The following is a 22,281-nucleotide window of genomic DNA, read 5'->3' on the forward strand; positions in this document are numbered from 1 at the left end:
TTTTTATCAGTAGAAGAAACTTATAAAAGACGTAATAAATATTAATGCATGTTTTTAAGTAACTCTAAAATGGTGTCTTCAAGCAATGGACGGCAAAAAAGAAGAAGACAATATTGCTGAAACAAGATCGCCCATTGTTTGCTTGCCTTGCACCCCTCATTTTCAGAAAAAAACCATCGTCATGGTTCAATGTTCCTATACACACACACACATACACACATATACATATATAGATATAAAGAGAAAAAAAAAAAAAAGAAGCCCCAAACAGTTCACGAGCTCTCTCATCTGTAAAATTTCTTTCTCAAATCTCAATTCGGATCCCCAGAAAGAAAAAGTATAGTTTCTTTTTGAGTTAAACAATTTCACGAGCCAAAACCCATTTCTTCAACAACCCAATCAAACGATCGTTGTTTTGCCACGTTTTACAACCACAAAAAACCCAATCACCGACTAAGCTTTGATCTGGGTTTTTTTCAGAATATCAGATGATAACGTGATGTGAGAGGTTTTGGGTTTTGCTTCTTTCATATTTTTCCTCTTTGGGTTTAGTTTTTCTTTTTTTTTTTTGCGGGGGATTTTAAAGTGTTTTAAGCTTTGACTGAAATGGATCGACCAGCAATGGGAGCTGGGATGGATTTGCCAATTATGCATGATAGTGATCGTTATGAATTGGTTAAAGATATTGGTTCAGGGAATTTTGGGGTTGCTAGGTTGATGAGAGATAAACATACTGATGAGCTTGTTGCTGTTAAGTATATCGAGAGAGGTGAGAAGGTTAGTGTGTATTTTTCTTCTTGTTGTTCTTCTCAATTTTAAAACCCCATTTATTCTCTATGGTTTTTAATGGCGTTGAGCTTGTAATTGAATTTGATTTGAGCTTTGGGAATTTGATTTTCTTTTCTTAGTTCATTGCTTTGTTTTGATGATCAACTTTTATTTTGTGTTATTTGCTGGGTCTTTGTAAATGATTGAGAAGTAGTGGCTGGTTGATATTTGAGTTTGTTTTCAATAAATTTGAGGTTGGAATTTTAATTCTGCAATTCATACATAAGTGATTTTCATTTTACAAATGTGTTTGAAATTGCATGTATGGTATTGAGCTTGAAATGGACTTTGATTTGGTTGATTTGAGCTTTTGGAATTTGGTTCTGTTTTCAGTTCATTGCTAACTTTGTTACCGTTAAGTTTTATTAGATCAACGAGTAAATTAGTTCTTTTTATTAAAAAAGTATTTATTTGTAGTATTAAAAATTAGTGCGTTTGACAAAACAATCAAGCAGTACAAAACAACCAAACAGTGACATACATATACCAATTTTTAAAAATAGAAATGAAAAATTTAGACAGAAGAATCAATTTACTCTTTGATTTAACATATAAAGATTAATGTGGAGGTCTAAATTGTTTTTTTTTGTTAAAATTTGGACTCTTTATGATCAACTTGATAAAAGTAACATGGAGGCCCAAATTATTTTTTTTGTTAAAACTTTTATTTATTTCTACTATTAAAAATTACCGTGGTTGCTAAAATAACCAGAAAATTACACGTGACATTCCACGTGTATCTCATTCTGACGTATAATGATTAATTTTTAAATGTAGAAATGAAAGGACAAGTTTACTCTTTGATTTAATTTATAAAGATTAATTTACTTATTTTTTTATGAACAAAATGCAATTCGAATTCTAATACCAGGATCTCCATAGTATTTTGCCAATCAACCTTGATTTTGTTTTTCTTGTTCTTTTGTTTACGATTGATCCTGTTGGTATTTGATATTTGAGCTTGTTTTCGATTTTCTATTTTCATGTTCCTTTTTTTCATAATATGTCGTATGCAAACAGATAGATGAAAATGTACAAAGGGAAATTATCAATCATAGGTCTCTAAGGCATCCGAATATCGTCCGGTTCAAAGAGGTCGGTCCTCAATCTGAGTGTTCCATCAAATTTTATCATATTTTTCGTCATCCTTGATAAAGATTTTTAACTTTGTGAATCCATGGTGTTACATTAGGTCATATTAACACCAACACATCTAGCTATTGTGATGGAATATGCTGCTGGAGGAGAGTTGTTTGAACGGATATGTAATGCAGGCCGGTTTAGTGAAGATGAGGTGTTTGATCGATTACGTATTAGTCTATATTTGCTTGTTTTGATCCCCTTTCTTCTTCTTGTCTAAACTTGTTTCCCCGGTTTGTAGGCTCGGTTTTTCTTTCAACAGCTTATATCAGGAGTGAGTTATTGTCATTCAATGGTGAGTAAACTATTGTTTCATTGCTTTTACCAGTTAACTCGGTTTGATCCCTTTTCCGGAATTCCTCTCTGAAGCAAATATGCCACCGGGACTTGAAATTGGAGAACACATTACTGGACGGGAGTCCAGCTCCTCGTTTGAAGATTTGTGACTTCGGGTATTCCAAGGTATAAAAAGTGCTCTTCATTTTCTCGAAGTATCCATATTTGATGCTTGTAGCTCTGTTCAAGTAACATAGTGTACTTTGCTTTCATTGTCTTTGATTTCCGTATACGATATGTTGATGTAGTATACTTTTTTCCCCAGTCCTCGTTATTACATTCTCAACCAAAATCGACGGTCGGAACTCCGGCTTATATTGCTCCTGAAGTGTTACTCAAGAAAGAATATGACGGAAAGGTAATGATGCTTCGTATTTGCTTCAGATTGCTTAGTATCACCTCTCTTTGTATTTTCTTGCAAATAAAATATATGCTAAAATTTTAATGTCGAACTAAATTTCAGGTTGCAGATGTCTGGTCTTGTGGGGTTACCATATATGTTATGTTGGTTGGAGCATATCCGTTCGAAGACCCCAAGGATCCAAGAAACTTCCACAAAACAATACATGTAAGCTCATTCCTTGGTTAATACTACCATAGCAACTTATATCTCGACTAATGGAATTGGTTGGTTCACAGCGGATTATACATGTCCAGTACTCAATCCCGGATTACGTCCATATATCCCCCGAGTGCCGTCATCTGCTTTCGAGGATTTTTGTTGCTGACCCGGCAAAGGTTAGTTCTCTCTTTGTGCTATCATGGCTCAGTCTATGATTGTATCTGAAATGTCAGAGTTTAATTCAAAACTATGCTACCCGAACTCATTGGGTATCCAGATGTGTTAGAAACCGGTACCTTAAGGAAAACGAAAAGTCCGAGCAACATAGATTTATATATTCTAAGCATATATAATATTGATTCGATTTTTATTGCAACAGAGGATATCCATTCCTGAAATTAAGAATCACGAATGGTTTCTAAAGAACTTACCAGCAGATCTCATGGATGAGAACTCGATGAACGACCAGTTCGAAGAACCCGATCAACCTATGCAAAGTGTTGACGAGATAATGCAGATCATTTCCGAAGCTACTATCCCTGCAACGAATATGAATAATCTCGATTCTTATTTGACCGGTAGCTTGGACCTTGATGATGATATGGAAGACCTTGACAATGATTCCGAACTAGATATTGATAGCAGTGGAGAGTTAATATATGCGATGTGACTCTCACCATGCTCGTGTACTAATCTAGGGTGGTCAACTGATGTTAATCTAAGTTTATTCTAGGAAATTCGGGAGAGTTTCTCGGAAGAATCCAGTATTTGTTGCAATTAGCTTTCAAAATGAAGTGTTTATGTTCTTTTAATGAAAACCTTTGTCTTTTAACTGCAATGATGACTCCTTGTCTCTCCATTTTCATAAAGTTTGTAATAGATAACTGCGTGAACTAACTGGATTAAGTTCGAGTTTTACTCTAAAGGCAAGTATTGATATATTTGTTGAGGGGATTGGCTCTTTCATGAGACAAGTCTTTGAAGTGTCGTTCATCAGGCAGCTAACAGGATCTCCAACAATTTAAGGTATTGTTCTCGTGTCAGAGTTTTGTCGTTAGCCTCCGCAAAGAGCTGTGTACGGTTCACAGAGAGGGCATCTCAATTGGTGGTTCCTGTAAGACTCGGGCAAGGTGTCAATATGAGGCATGTGAATAATAATGGAAATATTTGAGCGTGAGGCGACTCGACCCACCAACCTGAGGCTTATAGCCCCTATACTTGCAACCATGGTACCACTTGGGTTACACATTTCCTGAATCTTGCAGTACTATCAACCGAGGCGCCCCCCTCTATGAATTGTACATAGCTCTCCGCGGAGGCTGGGAACTAAACTCAATATGGAGACAATACCTTCGGTTGTTGGGAATCTGGTTGGTTGACCGACGGACGATACTTTGAAGATTTTTCTTGAAAGAGTCGGCTTCGTCAGCAACATTAATTTATGAAAATCATATGAAAACAGTCTTTATTCAACTTAAAATCTTACATATAATCACGTAGCCGAGAAATACTAAAAGCATATTTTTCCATATGATAAAAGCATATTTTTCTATATGATACAAACTATGTTCATTATATCATATGATGACAATTTAAAGCTGAAACTAAAAAACAGGTAATGGTTTAGAATCAAAGATGATAGAGTGCAGCAATTATTCGGATTCTGGCGTCTTGAAATGGTCGATTTGAAGGTTTTCAGCCTCGAGTTTCTTGTAGTTGCTGCCGGTTCGATTAACGTAAAACTTTCCCCAGCTATATTCTTTATACTTCGCTGGGTTTTGCTCATTCACTAGCTCCTCTAGAGGCTTCACTTTGACATAGTGGGAAGGGAAGAAGAATAACGGAATCGAAAATCTTTCCCGTTCGGAATTCACCACAACTCTGTGCTCCGCACTCACATAAAGATTGTTACTCCAGACCTGCAAAATGCCATCTCGTTTAAACAATATGATCTTCCAATTCGCCTTAGATGCAATCGAAAACGCAAGTAACTTGTCTAACTAGGCCCGAAATCGAGCTTGGGTGAGCCTAAAGTTCAGCTTAGTTAGTTAAATGCAACTATTTTAAGGGAATAGCATATAGCAAATTTGGGTTTTGGAACCCAACTTTTTTGTATACAACATTCAAATATCAACATCTATAACACTTTCCTTTCTCCTCATGCTACCACTTTTAAGAGGTGGAATCCAATAGATTCGGGGTTTGAACCCTGCAAACCCCTTTTCTTATCCTAAAGATGCATCATGGAACCCTTTTTCTGAGAGATTGCATACAGTAGATTCGAGATTCGAATCCCAACATCTACGATCCCTTCTCTTATCCCTAAGTTGCATTCATACCATCATTTTTAAGAGATGACATCCCGTAGATTTAAGGTTTAAGGGTAAACTACACCTAAAATCACTAAACTATTAATAAGTTTATGTTTTGGTTATGTAACTTCAAAAAGTTACAAAATAATCGCTAAATTATTTGACAGTTTTTATTTAAGTTATTGAGTTGTTAAAATTATTGTTATATGGCCTTTTTAATTTATATTGTCTGCACTAATTAAAAACTCTTATATTTTATAGTTCCGTTTTTTTTTATGGAATAACTTTGAATAGCACGAATTTACGAAACAAATCCAAACAATTCAATGACTTAATAAAAACTTCAAAATAGTTTAATGCTCATTTTGTACCTGTTTAAAGGTGAAGTGATAAAAATGTAAAATTACTAATAATTTAGTGAAGTTAACCCAGTTTAAACCCCAACAATCAACAATCTCTTCTCTTGTCCCCTTTGTACTAGTAAAACTAAGGTTACCTGAAGAGCATCAGCAATATTAATGATGTAGGCATTTGGGATTGGTTTGATAGGAATCCACTCCCCATCTGATTGCCTCCTAATTTGTAATCCACCGACATCGTCCTGAGCAAGAACAGTTAAGGCACCACCATCCCTATGCCGACCGACGCCAAGTGCTAGCTCGGGTGAAGGGCAAGGAGGATAGTAATTCAGCCTCAACATACCAGTTTGGTGTTTAAAGAAATCACTCAACCGGTTAGCAGGCAAACCTAAGCTTAAAGATATGAGTTCCAGCAATTTGAAAGCCAGTTTCTCCACCTCTCTACAGTACTCCTGGCATGTCTCCCTATATAGACACAAACATATTGCATCAAACAAGCACAAACGTACATACATACAAACATATATACCACCAAAATCTTAACTGAGCTTAATTGAAGTAAAATATTCAAGTGGGAATTCATTCAGACATTCAAGCAAGCATGTTGTGAGAAAAAATGTAAACCCTTTCTTCACCTGAACTCAGGGGGATTCTCAGGCCATTTGTTACTGTACGTCCTTATTTCCTCATCATCGGGATCCGGCGAAGCTGGGAGAAATGTTGGGTCTTCAATTAACATATCAAAAACCTCTTTCCAGTCTCTAACATTCTTAGTATGTTCTTCATCATGGTAACCCGTAAAATTCAATTCATCTCGCTTAGCTTTCCTTTTTTCCTCTATGGGAAGATCGAAGAACGCTTTAGCCACCTTCTCGACTCTTTGGCGTAATTCCAAAGGCACCCCATGATTGATCACTTGAAAGAAACCCCATTTCCGGCATGCATTACCGATCTCCGAAGCCAGTTTTTCGATTCCTCCGGTGCCGGAAACCGACATGTCGATCACTGGGATCCCATCGACTTCGATTGTACTTGGTTTTGGCCTTTGTTCTGGTTCTTGAACAAAAGCTTGATCGACCCCTCCCATGGCGATTCTTTATCAGTGCAGTAGGTAGATAGTTGACAACGTAGCTTAGCAAGCTTTATAACCCATTGAATTCCAAAGAAATTTTCTTTAGAAAAAATATTTTCGTTGGTTGGTGGTGGGTAATAAGAGAAGGAAATGGACAAAAATAATTAGTGTAAATTGGTTTATTAAATTATTAGTCATTTAATTTTAAAATATTATAAAATCACCATAAAATTATTTGAAAGTTTAAATTAGTTTATTAAATTATTAGTCATTTAATTTTAAAATATTATAAAATCATCATAAAATTATTTAAAAGTTGAGTGGACTTTTAAAATTATTATTATATTTACACATCTGCACTAATATAAAGTTCTCGTTTTTTTCTTTTATAGTTTAATTCTTTTCATTAAACAACTTTAAACGTTATTAATCTACGAATCAAAATCCAAACTATTTTTCTCTAATCTTCATCATTGACCGTCAGATTGACTTAGATATAATATATGTTCTTATTCTCATTGAAAGGTACTAACTCATCCTACCGATCATCAAATTATTACTTGGAGCTCACTAGTCGAACTTTAAAAAAACTTAATAGTAACTTAAATGAAATTTTTTGAATTAATTTTTTGAAGTTGAGTGAGTAAAAACGTAATATATGGACTAATAGCATAATTTAACCTTTTATCTTTTATTGAATAATTAATTGGCGGTAGGTAATTAGTGGGTTTGCCGTGTGGAACCAGGTTGGCTTCATATTGTATCTTGCTCTATGGTACAAGATATTGTAATAATTTAGGTTTTCAATGGTTTAACTTTACTTTTAGTCCCTTCACTATATTAAAATTCTAGATTTAGCCTATCTATTTTGAATTTAATGGTATTTGGTCTTTCAATTTTTATAATGTTATAAATATGCCCAAATTGATAATATCATTAGTTGCTATTATTAAACTTTTAAGTATTTAATTGACATATAAATTTATTAACAAATTCGGTAAAATTTAACAAAATTTAACTTTAAAAATATTTAAAAGGAAAAGAGTAAAAAGTAATTTACCCAAATTGTAAACATACCAAGTGACTATTTATTTCCTTTTCTTTATAACCTCATATTGCAATATATATAAAAGTTTGATTAACTAGAACTAAAATCAATTCGGTACTAAGCATAACAATTTGAAAATCAGAATATATCTGGACTTAAACTAGAATAAATCGAGACTAAACTAGTATCTCGAAGAGCCTCAACCTTTGCCGACAGTTCGAAAAGGGCAAAAATTAGATGATCTTAAAGTCACTAATTTGGATGTTTTGGACCTCAAGTTTCTTATAATTACTGCGGTTTCTAGCCACATTGAACTTCCCAAAGTTGTATGGTTTATATTTGGGTGGGTTTCCCTCATTCACAAGCTCCTCCAATGGCTTCACCATCACATAGTGAGAAGGGAAAATGAAGATCGGAATCGAAAACCTTTCCCGTTCCGAGTTCACCACCACCCTATGCTCCACGCTCTCGTAAGCTTCGTTGCTCCAAACCTGAAAATCCAATATTATTTGATCATCTTTAATAGTTTCGTGTAAAACCATACTATTTTTCATCAATGCGATCATACTAACTTTAGAAGCAAATTGTTATGAACTCAATAACTATATATGATAATAAGCATTTTTTTGACAGAAAATACTAACGTTGTCGATGATTGGATTAAAAATTTTAAATTAAAAAAGCAAGAGGATTTAATTATAACTTTTTAAAATAGAGGGACTAAGTCTCAAACTTTACCGAAATATAGGGACCGATAGGTATATTTTGACCATTTAGTTAATTTTCAGATTTGCAGTTTGTCTTAGTCTGCCTCAAGTTAATCCGGACTGGTGGCCCGAACTTTGGGCAAATCTATATGCAAGAGCTTGGATAAATTAGCCCAAAATGAACTGAGGTTACCTGAATAATATCACCAACATTGATGACCAAGGCATTTGAGGTCGGTTTAACGGGAGCCCAGACACCGTCCGATTTTCTCTTCACTTGTAATCCTCCGACATCGTCTTGAGCGACGATGGTTAAAGCACCGGCATCCTTGTGTCGACCTACACCGAGTGCTAGCTCGGGGCAAGGGCATGGAGGATAGTGGTTAAGTCTCATCCTGCTTAGTTGGTCTTCAAAGTAGCCATTGAACCTATTAGATGGCAAGCCTAAGCTCAAAGAGATGAGTTCCAATAGCTTGTAACCCAGCTTTTCAACCTCTCTTGCATACTCTTGGCATACCTCCCTGGCAAGCATTAATAGATTGGATTAACATGAGGCGTAAACGAGACATTTGTTACGATTGCATTTGAAAAAAAACTCGTATTTCACTCGATCATTGCTAGTCTCAAGCTAATATTGACCAAATTGAATTTGAGTACCCTAATGAGCTAATATAAATAAGTAAATGAATTTAATCAAACTTGAGCTCGATTAAGCTTGTTTATCAATTTTCGTTCTCAAATTAGATATTATTAAATTTAAATTTAACTTGATTGATAGCTCACTACTCAAGCTCAAGCTCAGCTTAATAATAACTGAATTGAGTAAAAATCTTTTTCTATTCAAACTTGAACTCGAATAGCTAATGCTAATCTTATTTACACCCTAATCATAGATTTGATCATCTCTACCAACCAATCTATCAAACACACCGAAGGGAATATTGATAAATGTAATATGGAAACTCTTATAATAGGAGTCGGATTGCATTTTGCTTCCTTCATTCATAAAATGAATAAATTAATCATTATAATTTAGATTAAACAGTAAATTTACCGTGTTATAAATTTTATCTATTTATAATATTAAAAATTATTCTTGTAATTAGCATGCAGTATATGACCATTCTTTTAACAGAAAAGATCATTTATTAAAGGTGTAAAACTAATTTATATATATATATATATTTATAGTAAATACGGACAAAATATAATTTAACCAGTGCATCCAAGAGTTTACTTTTACCTAACAACATTAAAGAAAAGCGCCAATGAAAGATTAATCACCTAAACTGTGGAGGATTCTCAGGCCACTGATTACTCAACGTCCTCATTTCATCATCCTCAAGTTCAGGCGAAGCTGGTAAAAAAGAAGGGTCTTTTATCAAGAAATCAAACACTTCTTTCCAGTCTCTAACATTCTTTGTATGTTCACTTTCATAGTACCCCATAGGATTCACTTCATCTCGTTTAACGTTACGTTTTTCCTCCATGGTTTGATCGAAGAATGCTTTAGCTGCTACCTTAATCTTTTCCAGCAACTCCAAAGGTACCCCATGGTTAATCACTTGAAAAAAACCCCAGTTTTTGCAGGCGGTTCCGATCTTTGAAACGAGTACGTTGATGTCTGTGGTGTGGGATAATGAAAGATCGATCAATGGGATTCCTTCGATTTCGATGGTATCCAGGTTGGTTCGGTGTTCAATGGATTGAATGAAAGCTTGATCAACTTCTCCCATGGAGATTAGATTGATGATGATGATGATGATGATGTTGAAGTTTCTGATATAGAAAGCTTGCTTTAAAGGAAGATTAGTAATATTATGTGACTATGGCTTGTTATATATCACTTAGTTTTACATTCATTGAACATGGACGCTTTCGCTAAAAAAAATATTACAAACTGAAATTATTAAAAGTTTTCATCTCGGTCAGTGGTTGTGGTTTTTTACGGTGAATTAATATTCATTGACGAATAATTTAAGTTGATCTGACGATTAGTGTGAGAATTGGAGATGAAAGTTACTTTAATTTTAATTCGTAAATTCGTGACATTTAAAACTATCTCATGAAAAAAAAAGAACTGTAAAAGAGAAAGGAAAAGAGAACTTTCAACTGATGCAAACGGTGTGAGCAAAAAAAGGCCGTACATCAGTGATATCAACATCCAGTGACTTAAATGAAAATTTTCAAATAGCTCAGTGATCATTTTATAACTTATTGAAATTGAATGATCAAAATGTAAACTTGTTAATTGTTTAGTGACCTTAATTGTAGTTTACCCAAAGAAACAAACATATAAAAGAATAGGTAAAAATACTTGGCAGTTCCTCTAATATAAAAAATTGAACAAATAAATCCCTCGTTGGTTAGTAATTCTGAAAAAAATAAGAAATCGTCCCAAATTCTGACGTGACGTGTATGTTAACACAAATTTAACATGATATTGACGATAATATCTAGGGTATAATGAAATAATTATATATCAAACGTACATTGAACATAGACATATATATGAAATCACATAGTTTCACATACATTGAACATGGACAGTTTTGCTAAAAGAATAAAAAATACAGTCACACCAAGAGTGACCAAGTACCCAATGCCTTCTCTCTAGAATCCTCCCTTTCTTTCTATGCCAAAGTTTATAATCAAAGTTTTCGGTCCGATTCATTTAATAAAAATTAATGAATAAATCAAGTTGAATCATTCGATTCAAATCGTTTTTTCTTTTAATTTTTAAATTAATTGATCTAATAATTTTTTTCGAACCGATATTTTAATTGATATAGCCTAATGCAAACAACATTAATTCTAATTAAGAGTTAATTTGGAGTAATATTTAGCTGTTAAGTAACACAGGTTTTGAACTCTATTATCCTCTTTCCCCTTCCCTAATATTGATATTGTAACAGCAAGAGAAACGGTTTCATTTCTAAGTCGGTACTACTTATCTTTTTGTTAATATTGTTTGAATTGAATAGGACTAATCAATCGAATTGATCAGTCCTGCATGCATACCGTTGGTTTTCACAACTGCTCTGTCCCCCGTGGACTTTCATTGTATGTGTTTAGACTTCTTTTAACCTACTTGCTGCAATTGTTCTTTTTCTAATGAGATGGCTTATTTTTTATTATTATTATTATTATTATTATTATTTTTAAAAATACATTTCCTCTGAATCTATTTGTGTGGAATTGCGTAAATTGTACTCTGATCTCTGTATTTTTGAAGGGTTAATGTAATTTCGTGTTTCACTCTGGTAGATGAACTTGGTAACCAACTGTACTTTGCTACCTGAAATGCGATGACGATTCGCTCTAAAATTATACCGCATCATCAATAGAAATTTTGCGTAGAGAATTCGGGTTTTCAAGTTGCCGGCATCGAGGTCGAAAGGACTACAAAAGATAGTATTAGGATTTCGACCCGATTAAGCAACGAACGAGAAAATAACGGAATAAATTGAGAAATTGAACACACAAATTTAATGTGGAAAAATCCCTCCAAAGAGGATAAAAAACCACAGGCAAAGATAATTTTACTATAATGGCAAAAGAACGAGGAGTACAAAAGATGGAGATAAAAACTAAACCCCGAAAACCTGAAAACAAAGAACCCACAAAACGTAAACACAAAATTCTCTAAATGTATTATGAGTTCTAATCTCTAATGGGTATATTTTTCTAAGGTTGTAAAAAAGCCTATTTGTAAGCTAAATTCATAGGCCATATAATAATAAAATAATCTAAACTAATCAGTATTTGATTGAAACAAGTAAACAAAGTTTAACTGAAAGATTATTTGTAACACCCCTCGCCCGTATCCCTCACCGGGACAGGTTTCGAGGTGTTACCCGACTTAAACTCAGTCAATCACACAAAAACCGTGCTGAAAAATTTCAATCAATTTAAAACTTATGAGCTTACGAGGTCCAAAACATTAAAACCCTATACATGCCATAGACTCGAAATACTAGGATTTACTTACACCGATAACGTGAGCTCGACAGTGTGATAATATCTCTGGCGAACTCCAACCCGAGCAGGTAACTGAAGTCAACAATCTATAAAACACAGAAATGTAACAACGAAGTAAGCTTTCATAAGCTTAGTAAGTCTTAAGCAATGCAAACAAATAAACGCAATTATACTTCGATTATTTAATTTCTTAAGAGGCCAAATTCTAGAGATATTGCCATCTGACCGAATATACACAAGCACATAATGCACGTTCAACATTCTTATCACACTTAATCTGAATTCATATAACATATTTTTATCAAATACCCTCACATACTTTCACACCCTGACCAGGTGTATCATGATCATAGGTATAGTTTAAACATTTATTCACGTACGTATCACATTACTCCCTTATGATTCACTTCAAATCAAACTCACATATGAGTACATACTGCGTACCTGGCCCATTTTACGTATTAAATGTATTCATTTGACAATCTAGCACGAGGTACCTTAGTCATAAGCTTTTCTTAAATCACCGGCATTTCGCCTGCTAGGCTCGAGGCCCGATATCATTTCACCCGCTTTATAGCCTGCTAGGCTCGAAAGCCCGAATAGTATCTTACCGACATTATAGTCTGCTAAGCTCAAAGGCCCGAATAATCAAATCAACAAGTTCCATATAACATATTCATATCAATTGAGTACTAACATCATTCGAACGTATATATAATTATACATCTCAAACACTTTTCTATCATCCCATTTTCACATTTAACATTTGATAGCTTATGCATAACATTTCACTCACATTCATTTCAAACTTATCATTCGATTATAAAAGCACATTGCATATTTACCAACATGTTATACTTGCCATTAGGCCATATAAGCATGATACAATACACTATCATTTTATCTTTAACATTCGGCTAAAGCCTTATCTTACAAGGAACACCGAATTCACATAATATATCACTTTACCGGCATTACGCCTGCTAGGCACGAAGGCCCGAATACACATCACCGGCACGAAGCCTGCTAGGCACGAAGTCCCGAATATAATACCAGCACTAGGCTTGCGGGATTTATCCCGGATATAATACCAGCACGAAGCCTGCGGGATTTAACTAGGATATATTACCAAAGACGAAGCTCATGCGGATTTAACCGGATATAATACCAAAGACGAAGCTCATGGATTTAACCGGATATACATCGAATATCATGCATATTTAATCATATTTTAACACCTCTCATTCAACATATCACATTAATAGTCATTTGCTACATTCGGATATAAGCTCCTTATGAACACCATCATTTACATTTCGGTTCAAAAGTCATACGTAAATATCACATATCTATTTCACCATTCAAACTTAACCCATAGTGACCATTCGACTCTAAGTCATATACATAAATTATTTATCGCACAACTTAATTCAGGTAGAACTAAAAGGTCACAATTCATCTAATATTTGACTTTCACACATACAGATCATAGTAAGCTTATAAGAAATCAATAAGCAACTCATTAACAAATTTTTGTCAATGTTTACCACATAATCATAATTTCACTGCAAGCTGTCTTCCTAAGCAACAGTCACTAAATCATTTATAACTGGAGCTACGAAACTCCAAATCAATTTCCATTAATTTTCCCTGAAAATAGACTCATATATCTTCTTTCCATAAAATTTTCAGAATTTTTAGTTTGGCTAATCAATACCATATTTTTCTTAAAGTTTCCCTTGTTTCGCTATTTGACTAATCTGACCACTTTTCACTACGAATCAAATTTCTCATTGTACAGAATTCAAAATATGTTCTCGTTTATTTCATTTGAAACTAGACTCATTAAGGAGTCTAAGCATATAAATTTAATCTTATGACCATTTTTGTACAATTTATAATGATTTTATAAAAACAGAACAGAGGATCTAGAAGTCATTCTGACCCTGTCACACATCACTTCAAATATCTCATTATCGGCAATTCCTTTGCTTACACGGTTTCTTTTATAAGAAACTAGACTCATTAAACTTTAATTCTATAATTTATTCAGCTTCTAATTCATCTCCCACAATTTATTGTGATTTTCCAAAGTCACGTTACTGCTGCTGTCCCAAGCAGATTTATTACCAAATCACTCCTTCACACAAACCTTGCATGCATGTTATTTAAACATGTATATCACCAATCAATCATCACATATCTATGATTTTACTTAAGCATAATCTCTATTTCATCATTTTAAATTCATGATCAAATGCTCACAACACAACCAAAAACCAAAATATGTTTCATGAGTTAAGGTAGAATCAAGAAGAATCCATGGACATCAAAATAGAAGCAAAGTATCATGAACTTACCTTGGATTTTACTTACCTTGGATTTTTCTTCCCCAAGTGACCGAATATTCAAGAGATCTCCCCCCTCTTGCTCTTCTATTTTCGACTATGAAGAACCAAGAATGAACAAAACTTTGTTCTTTCCATCCTTTTTTTATTATTCTTATTCCCCAACATTTTATGACACATAAATGATATATTAATTTGAGCCATAACTAAGCCATAACTTCAATAAAAAATTTTACACAAAAGCTTATCATGCCCACCATCCATTATAGCTATTATAATGCTAACATGCATATTTTATCTAATACCCATCACCTTGGCCAGCCACTACATGTAAAAATGGGGGGTTTGACATGCAAATCCTCCTATTTTGCATTATAAATTATTTGGCCACTACAATTTAGCCTATAGCATTTTCAGAAATTTTCACATAGGTCCTATTTCATAATTTTACTCTCAAATGACAAAATCAAAGCATGAAATTTTCACACATGCACTTTCACATATAATAAACATAGAATATAACATTTAACTATTTTTGTGACTCGGTTTTGTGATCCCGAAACCACTTTTCGACTAGGGCCAAATTAGGGATGTCACATTATTTTTCAAATTTGACTGAAAATAATAGTCATATTTAACAAATCTCCACCTTTACTTATATTTTCACAATGCCATCTTTGCCAAAAACCTCTACGAGCCTATCTTAAACTATGCAGGGAATTAACTGAGTCGAATTTGTGCTTAGAAACTGGAAGACTTCTAGCCTTCAACTTGTACACTGCCAAATCATAACTAACCCGGGTTTGATTTTCACGAACACAGTGCCCTAACTTTTCAAAACCTGCATCCAAAAGAGAACCTCTCTTCAACGAAACGGTCATACATTTTTCCCTCCTATGACCAAGTTGCCTCTGTTCTGAACAAGTTAACTTCAACTCCGTAACGGACAAGGGATGTCCGATTTCACCTGTTATTGTATAACTTTCTAAAATATAAAGATTGTCGGTTCTTTTACCTTTTAACAAAACGAGAGCTGCACTAGATACTTTAATGCCGCTCGACTCGATGTTGATTTTGCATCCTTTCAAGTCTAAAATACTTAAGGAGATAAGATTTTTTCGTAAATCAAGTACATACCTGACATCTGAGAATGTGCTAATCATCCCATCATGCATCTTAATTTTAAGAGTATCAATACCAATTACCTTACTAGATAAGTCGTTTCCCATGCGCACAACTCCAGCTTCAATCGAATTGTATGTGGAAAACCATTCTCTATTGGGACACATGTGGAAAGAACATCTTGAATCTAGGATCCACTCGGACGAAGCTTGATGTTATCGCTTGTTGACACTAACAAGAAATCATCACCATTTTCATCGGCTAAATTAGCACTAGCTACATCTTCCTTGTTACTCTCAACAACCTTTTTATTTCGCAGTTTATAACAATTTGGTTTGACGTGACCTAACTTTTTACAATAGCGACACATTTTATCTCGTTTCTTTGATGCTACCAAAACAGAAGCTTGCCTATCTGTCTTGCTATTCAAATGAAGCTCATTGTCGAGTTTGTCTCTACTCAACAAATGACCCTTCACATCTTCGAACGAGAATTTGTCTCTGCCATAAATCAGGGTATCCCTAAAAGACTTGTATGAATGAGGTAAAGAGCACAATAATAACATAGCCTAATCTTCATCGTCAATATAAACCTCAACATTCTTTAAATCATTTAAAAGAGTAATAAATTGACTGATGTGATCTCTAGGAAGCTCACATTTGTTCATGCGAAACGTAAATAGACGTTGTTTCAACACTAAACTATTAGCCAGAGACTTAGTCGCATAAAGAGTTTCTAACCTTTTTCACAAGGCGGATAAGGTTTTCTCTATCAATACCTCCTGCAATACTGTATTTGCGAGGCACAACTGGATTGCAGACAAAAGCCTTTTCATCAAGCTATTCCCATTCTGTTTTATTTAGATTCTCAGGCTTTTTCCCAGTAACAACCTTTTTTAAATCGGATTAAACTAGAATTGTCATCATCCGAACTTGCTACAGATTAAAATTTATCTCACCATCAAACTTCTCAATTTCAAATCTTGTTGCTGTCATTTCTGAACGAGCTGATCTATGAAAATTGAACTAGCTCTAATACAATTTGTTAGGATTTCGACCCGATTAAGTAACGAACAAGAAAATAGCAGAATAAATTGAGAAATTGAACACACAAATTTAACATAAAAAAATCCCTCCAAAGAGGATAAAAAACTACGGGCAAAGATAATTTTACTATAATGGCAAAAGAACGAAGAGTACAAAAGATAGAGATAAAAATTAAACCCCGAAAAACCGAAAACAAATAACCCATAAAACGTAAACACAAAATTCTTTAAATGTGTTATGAGTTCTAATCTCTAATGGGTATATTTTGCTAAGGATGTAAAAGGGCCTATTTATATGCTAAATTCATAAGTTAAATAATAATAAAATAATCTAAACTAATTAGTGTTTGATTTAAATAAGTAAATAGAGTTTAACTAAAAATTATTTCTCAAATTTTACTGAAAATAAAAATCATATTTAACAGACAAATATTGGAAGTCCATCCTAGATTTTGCTCACCGTGGTGGCCCAATCATTGTGGAGGTGTTTGGAGAAGGACTTGGCTTTCTCCTTGATTGATGCTTGTGGAAGTGCTTCATGCGAATCCACGGTAGCGCTCTCACGACTGCTACGTAAAGCTTTGGTTACATAGAATATGCCTGAAAACAGCATCAAAGATGGATCACCTTAGCTATTGGAGCTCGAAAATAAAGGTAACTGCAAATAAACTAACCAGTGATAAAGTTGTTCGATACAGCTTCCGTATAACATGTCATAGATTGTGCCTCTACTCTTATTAATTTCGCCTTTTCAACAGGATCCTCAGACCAGTCGATATTCATTATATCATCACCATCATCATCATCCGGATCTTCAACTCGAACTTTGTTGCCACTAGATATGACGGATTTAGCAAGCATCAAGAGGTGAGACACCGCTAAACAGCACAATTCCGAAACCATCTGCAGCATACACGTTATTTTAAATTCAGTTCATATGCAGAAACAATCATCAAAATGCTCGGAAAAAAAAAATTAAAGAACATTTCGATACATGAACTCCCTCCGAGTGAAGTGACTCTAGCCTTCTACTAGTTCTTTGGATTATATCGTTAACAGCTAATCCGGTCAATGCATTTATGAACCTGAAAAAGTTGTGGATTAACGACACCAAGCAGCATCGAATATAAATAGTACTGCAGAAAATACGGGACCCATACTATATAGCCGTTAATAACTCAGTCGGGAAATTTTCCGAGCAAAGGTAAAACGAAAAAGAAACAGTATTTAGTAAATTACCCGACAGCCATATCCGCATACTTTCGAATACTTGAATCATGTAAAATTTTCATCTCGTCATGACTGTCCTTGGTCTTTCCTTTGGCTGACTCCAGATCATTTCCATCCATTCCGGATTCGGAAGTGAAAATTGGTTGGATTTCTTTAAGCTTTCCCTCATACATGGATTTCTGTTCGGGTGGTAATGTTGTTTTTCTTCGATTAAATAGAAGGGCGTAATGGCTGGATAATGATTCCAGTTCCTAACATCATTATAGTTCAGCAATTCGAAAAGATTATAACCATTTGAATCGTTAAATTCCAACTTCGAGGATAAGAAGTTAAACCTCCAACTGTTCTGGACCTCCGTATATGTAGAAGCATTGATTGAAACTAACTTCCTCTAATAACCGGTCCTCCTCAGATGATTGTTCGTTTCTCTTTTGTGTTCATTTCAGGTTCTATACCGGTTTCATTGATTAGTAACTCCATAGTCTCCTTTCCTACATACTCGAGCACTTGCATTCCCTTTGTTGTAAAAGGTTTTCTGTTCTTAGAAGAAAAAAAAAAGATGAGGATTCTACGAGATCATCATGGCATTATTAAGAAGGATAACAAGGCCTGCACAAACCTTGATCGATGATGGTGCAACAGAACCAGCAGGTAAACTTCCACGGTGCATGGAATCCGCAAAATTTACAGTAGAATGCTCGAGCCTAGAAAATAAAATGGAAAAACGTTATGACATTCGGAGATAGACCATTAACACGAAATCTAGCAGCAGCCTACGTTATTCGTGTTTATATTAGCACGGAAATTTCCATTCTCGAATTATCTACCTACGGCATTTGGATGTTCTAAGTACCAGGGAAAATTTCTACTCAAAGTCTGAACAAGAAAACACAAAACATAGGTTCAAACACAAACAAGAAAACTAAAATCTGCTGGTTTACAGTCATCTCAGATTAGTAAAGTTTCAAGGTATCAAAAGGTCAAATATTGTTTTAGTCCCTCAACTATGATCAAATTGGAGATATAATCTTTGTACTTAGTTTGGCATAAATTGATTCTTTACTTTTATATCATTAGTTAGTCGTAGATTTTTTTTCTTAAAAGCACCTAGACTTGTATCATTAGTTAGTCGTAGATTTTTTTTCTTAAAAGCACCTAGACTAACTTGCGACAGTGATTATATATAAATATATGTTATACCTTTACCTTAAGCTCCCTCACCAGACCATCCTAGGGGCCTGGCGATACAACCTTGGCAGCTCCTCGCCAGAGAAACCTGATTTCATGCCTAAATATCACATTTAGTGAGCTTATACAATCTGCAAAAGATATATTGGGAAACCTCCTTGACAGCACCCATCAATTCAACACATCCGACAGCTAGGCCCTTCAGGTCAATTCCAACAGTGCCTTAGGCTAACACATGCCACCGTATCACTCCATCCCGAAAAAGGAAACTCATGTCGTTGGAAACCACGTTCAGCCTCCATTCTCCTATAAATACCCCCATCACCAGGATAAGGAAGACAAGAAAAACAGGCAGTCTTTACTCTAACAAGACTCCACTCGACTTACCCTCTCAGACTTCCAAATCTAGAGGCTCTCCACACCTTCTACGATGTGAACTGCACCTATTTGAGCAGCTCTCTGCACCCCTTACGATATGAACAGTTATAGCAAACCACCCCAACTTTTGTGCTGTATCAACATATAGATATAGTGGTATTTAAGCTATATTGAGTAGACTAACTAATGACATTATAAAAATAGATAATTAAATCATGCCAAGTTAACCATAATTTGACCAGAGTCCACCCGATTCACCCTCTTAGGCTATTAAATCTAGCAGCTCTCCACGTCCTTTACAATGTGAACCGCCATAAAAACCACCCCAACTTTTGTGTTGTAACCATATATATATATAAGCTATGTATATCATTATAAGAACAAATGATTAAATTATGCCGGATTAATGGACTAAATCTAAAATTTAATTAGAGGGACCAAAACACTAAATCTAAAATTTAATTAGAGGGACCAAAACAAGAATTCCACCAATATCAAAAAGAGAGGAAAGAACTTGCCGGACCAAGAAAAGAATCGTCACTTGATTTCTCTACCTATCCAAAGCAGACTTTCGAAGCTTTTCACTTTCATGATCTTCACTATCTTTTTCAATCGAAGATTCCTCAGCTTCTTCCTCCTTGGACGAACATTCCGAATCTTCAGCAACTTGAATATCCGCAATAGTCTTGGCAGCTTTCTCTGCAACCTCAGAAGCCTGTCACATCCATATGTCATCGAAGATCTAAATTTCACCTAAAAACCCGGAGATTCAAAAGAAAACAGATCTTTAATTCGAATACAAAAAAAACCCAGAAGTATTAATAAAAGGGGAAAAAAAAGAATAAAATTACATTGAGAGTGATCTCCTCGGCGGCATAAGCGGCGGCTTTTTGAAGATCAGATAGAACAGAGAAAGTGGAGTAAACCCAACCACCCCAACCTCCTCCACTCTTTGGTTCTTCTTCATCTTCTGGACATTCCTTTTCGTCTTTATCTTCCATTTTCTGTGGAGGTGGAATCTTGGTAGCTTCCATTTGTTTTTTTTCTTCGTTTTTTTTTTCGTATCAAAGATTGAAATGGATTAGAAAAATTACTAAAAAGAGATCAAATTTTGGGATGAATTTTATTTCCTGGTTTTTTTTTTTTAAAGATTGAAATTTGCATGAGATGTGTGTGAATTAAGGGAGAGCTTGAAGTTTGGTTGATGATGATGGCGGTAGCGGTTGTTTACGGTCGAAAATGGACCCGCCAAACGGCAATTCAAATGTGCGCTTGAAAGCAAAATCTCGCCTTTGCTCAAACGACGCCGTTGAGGTCATCCCTCTACATTAAAATAAATGAAACGTCTGCGTTTTGTGGTGGTTGGGCATATTTTTTTTTGAAAAGCACAACTAATTAAATTATTAGTAAATTTATGTTTTGATCACTCAATTTACAAAAAGTTATAAAATAGTCACTAAATTATTCGAAAGTTTTTATTTAGTACAGTAACATTATACGAAAGTTTTTATTTAAGTTGTTAAGTTTCTTTTAAATAACAGTCTAATTAGCGAGCTCCAAATGACGATTCGACAGTCTTTCTGATGGATCAATACCCAACGATGAGTGAAATAACATATATTAGATCCAAGTTGATCTGATAATCGATGTTGAATATCAGAGAAAAAAGGTTCATAGACTTTGGTTTACAAATTCATAATGTTCAAAATTGTTTTATGAAATAAAATTAAAATGTAAGAGAGAAGAATATGATAGTTTTAATTAGTAAAATTAACAATTTTAATAATTTAATGACTTAAATAAATTTTTAAATAATTTAATAATTATTTTATAATTTTATAAAAGTAAATAATCAAAACATAAGCTTAACAAGAATAAAAAATTTTAAAAGTTGAATTTAAAATCCAACTCGAGCAAGTTACCAACTTATATATATATCATATGGTAATAAATTATTAAACGAATTATTTTATTTCCAATTATTTTCATTATGTTGGGCGCATGTGATTCTGGCATGGTCTAATCCACCCTAGCTTGACACGTGTTCAAAGTATTTTTATATATTATTTAAAGTATTAATTAAATAAAAAAATTTTGCTGAGAGAGTTGATGGGTTCACGACTCGGGACCACACTGTCTTCTTTGGCCTTTTGACTCACTGATTCTTCCTTTTTCTCATACTCTTCCGACTCAACTCACTTATGAAAACGACTCCAACAGATTTCAATTTAAAAATAATAATAGTAAATTACACAAGTTGATTAAACCATGAGTAAGTTTATGTTTCGATTATTAAATTTTAAAATTTTTCAAAACAGTAATTAAATTATTTAAAATTTTTATTTAAGACAAAATTTTTATTTAATAATAGAACAAGAGTTATATAATATTTAAATAATAATAAAAACGTAGTAGTAATATAATAATGAAATTATAACAAATAAATAAAAACCAGTGGTAATTTTAGGTCAGGTCAGGTAAGCCTGAGCAATAAAAACTTACTCAAGACCTGACCTGTTTAGAAAATAGGTTTTATTTTTATTTTTTGTCTAATCTCATTTTTTAAACTTATATTTTGTTACTTTTCAGGCAGACCTTCAAGCTAGGGCGTGGACAAATCTAGTA

At 34.1% G+C, this 22,281-nt stretch overlaps 3 protein-coding genes and 1 pseudogene across 4 annotated transcripts; 1 reads left to right on the forward strand and 3 right to left on the reverse strand.

The window, feature by feature from the left end:
• The first annotated feature begins 54 nt into the window (after positions 1-54).
• LOC108483377 (serine/threonine-protein kinase SRK2E) lies at positions 55-3,735 on the forward strand. Its single transcript, XM_017786736.2, has 9 exons — positions 55-777; positions 1,849-1,923; positions 2,021-2,122; positions 2,210-2,263; positions 2,338-2,430; positions 2,570-2,662; positions 2,768-2,872; positions 2,944-3,042; positions 3,246-3,735. The coding sequence occupies exons 1-9, from the start codon at positions 607-609 to the stop codon at positions 3,534-3,536; spliced, it is 1,083 nt and encodes a 360-aa protein (XP_017642225.1). The 5' UTR covers positions 55-606; the 3' UTR covers positions 3,537-3,735.
• A 569-nt stretch (positions 3,736-4,304) lies between these two features.
• LOC108483378 (flavanone 3-dioxygenase 2-like) lies at positions 4,305-6,772 on the reverse strand. 2 transcript variants are annotated; one of them, XM_017786739.2, is made up of 4 exons: positions 6,173-6,772; positions 5,926-6,002; positions 5,675-5,832; positions 4,305-4,785 (listed from the first exon to the last, which is right to left on the reverse strand). In XM_017786739.2, exons 1-4 carry the CDS (start codon positions 6,622-6,624, stop codon positions 4,519-4,521), a joined length of 954 nt encoding a protein of 317 aa, XP_017642228.1. In that variant the 5' UTR covers positions 6,625-6,772; the 3' UTR covers positions 4,305-4,518. The 2 variants fall into 2 exon arrangements, with proteins under 2 accessions (XP_017642228.1, XP_017642227.1); XM_017786738.2 differs by having other exon boundaries at positions 5,675-6,002.
• An 892-nt stretch (positions 6,773-7,664) lies between these two features.
• Positions 7,665-10,183, reverse strand: LOC108482321 (protein DMR6-LIKE OXYGENASE 1-like). Its single transcript, XM_017785444.2, has 3 exons — positions 9,649-10,183; positions 8,558-8,885; positions 7,665-8,148 (listed from the first exon to the last, which is right to left on the reverse strand). Exons 1-3 carry the CDS (start codon positions 10,098-10,100, stop codon positions 7,891-7,893), a joined length of 1,038 nt encoding a protein of 345 aa, XP_017640933.1. The 5' UTR covers positions 10,101-10,183; the 3' UTR covers positions 7,665-7,890.
• A 1,554-nt stretch (positions 10,184-11,737) lies between these two features.
• Positions 11,738-20,897, reverse strand: LOC108481315 (uncharacterized; annotated as a pseudogene).
• Between the last annotated feature and the right edge of the window lie 1,384 nt (positions 20,898-22,281).

This window comes from Gossypium arboreum, chromosome 1 (assembly GCF_025698485.1).
Source record: "Gossypium arboreum isolate Shixiya-1 chromosome 1, ASM2569848v2, whole genome shotgun sequence".
NCBI lineage: Eukaryota > Viridiplantae > Streptophyta > Magnoliopsida > Malvales > Malvaceae > Gossypium > Gossypium arboreum.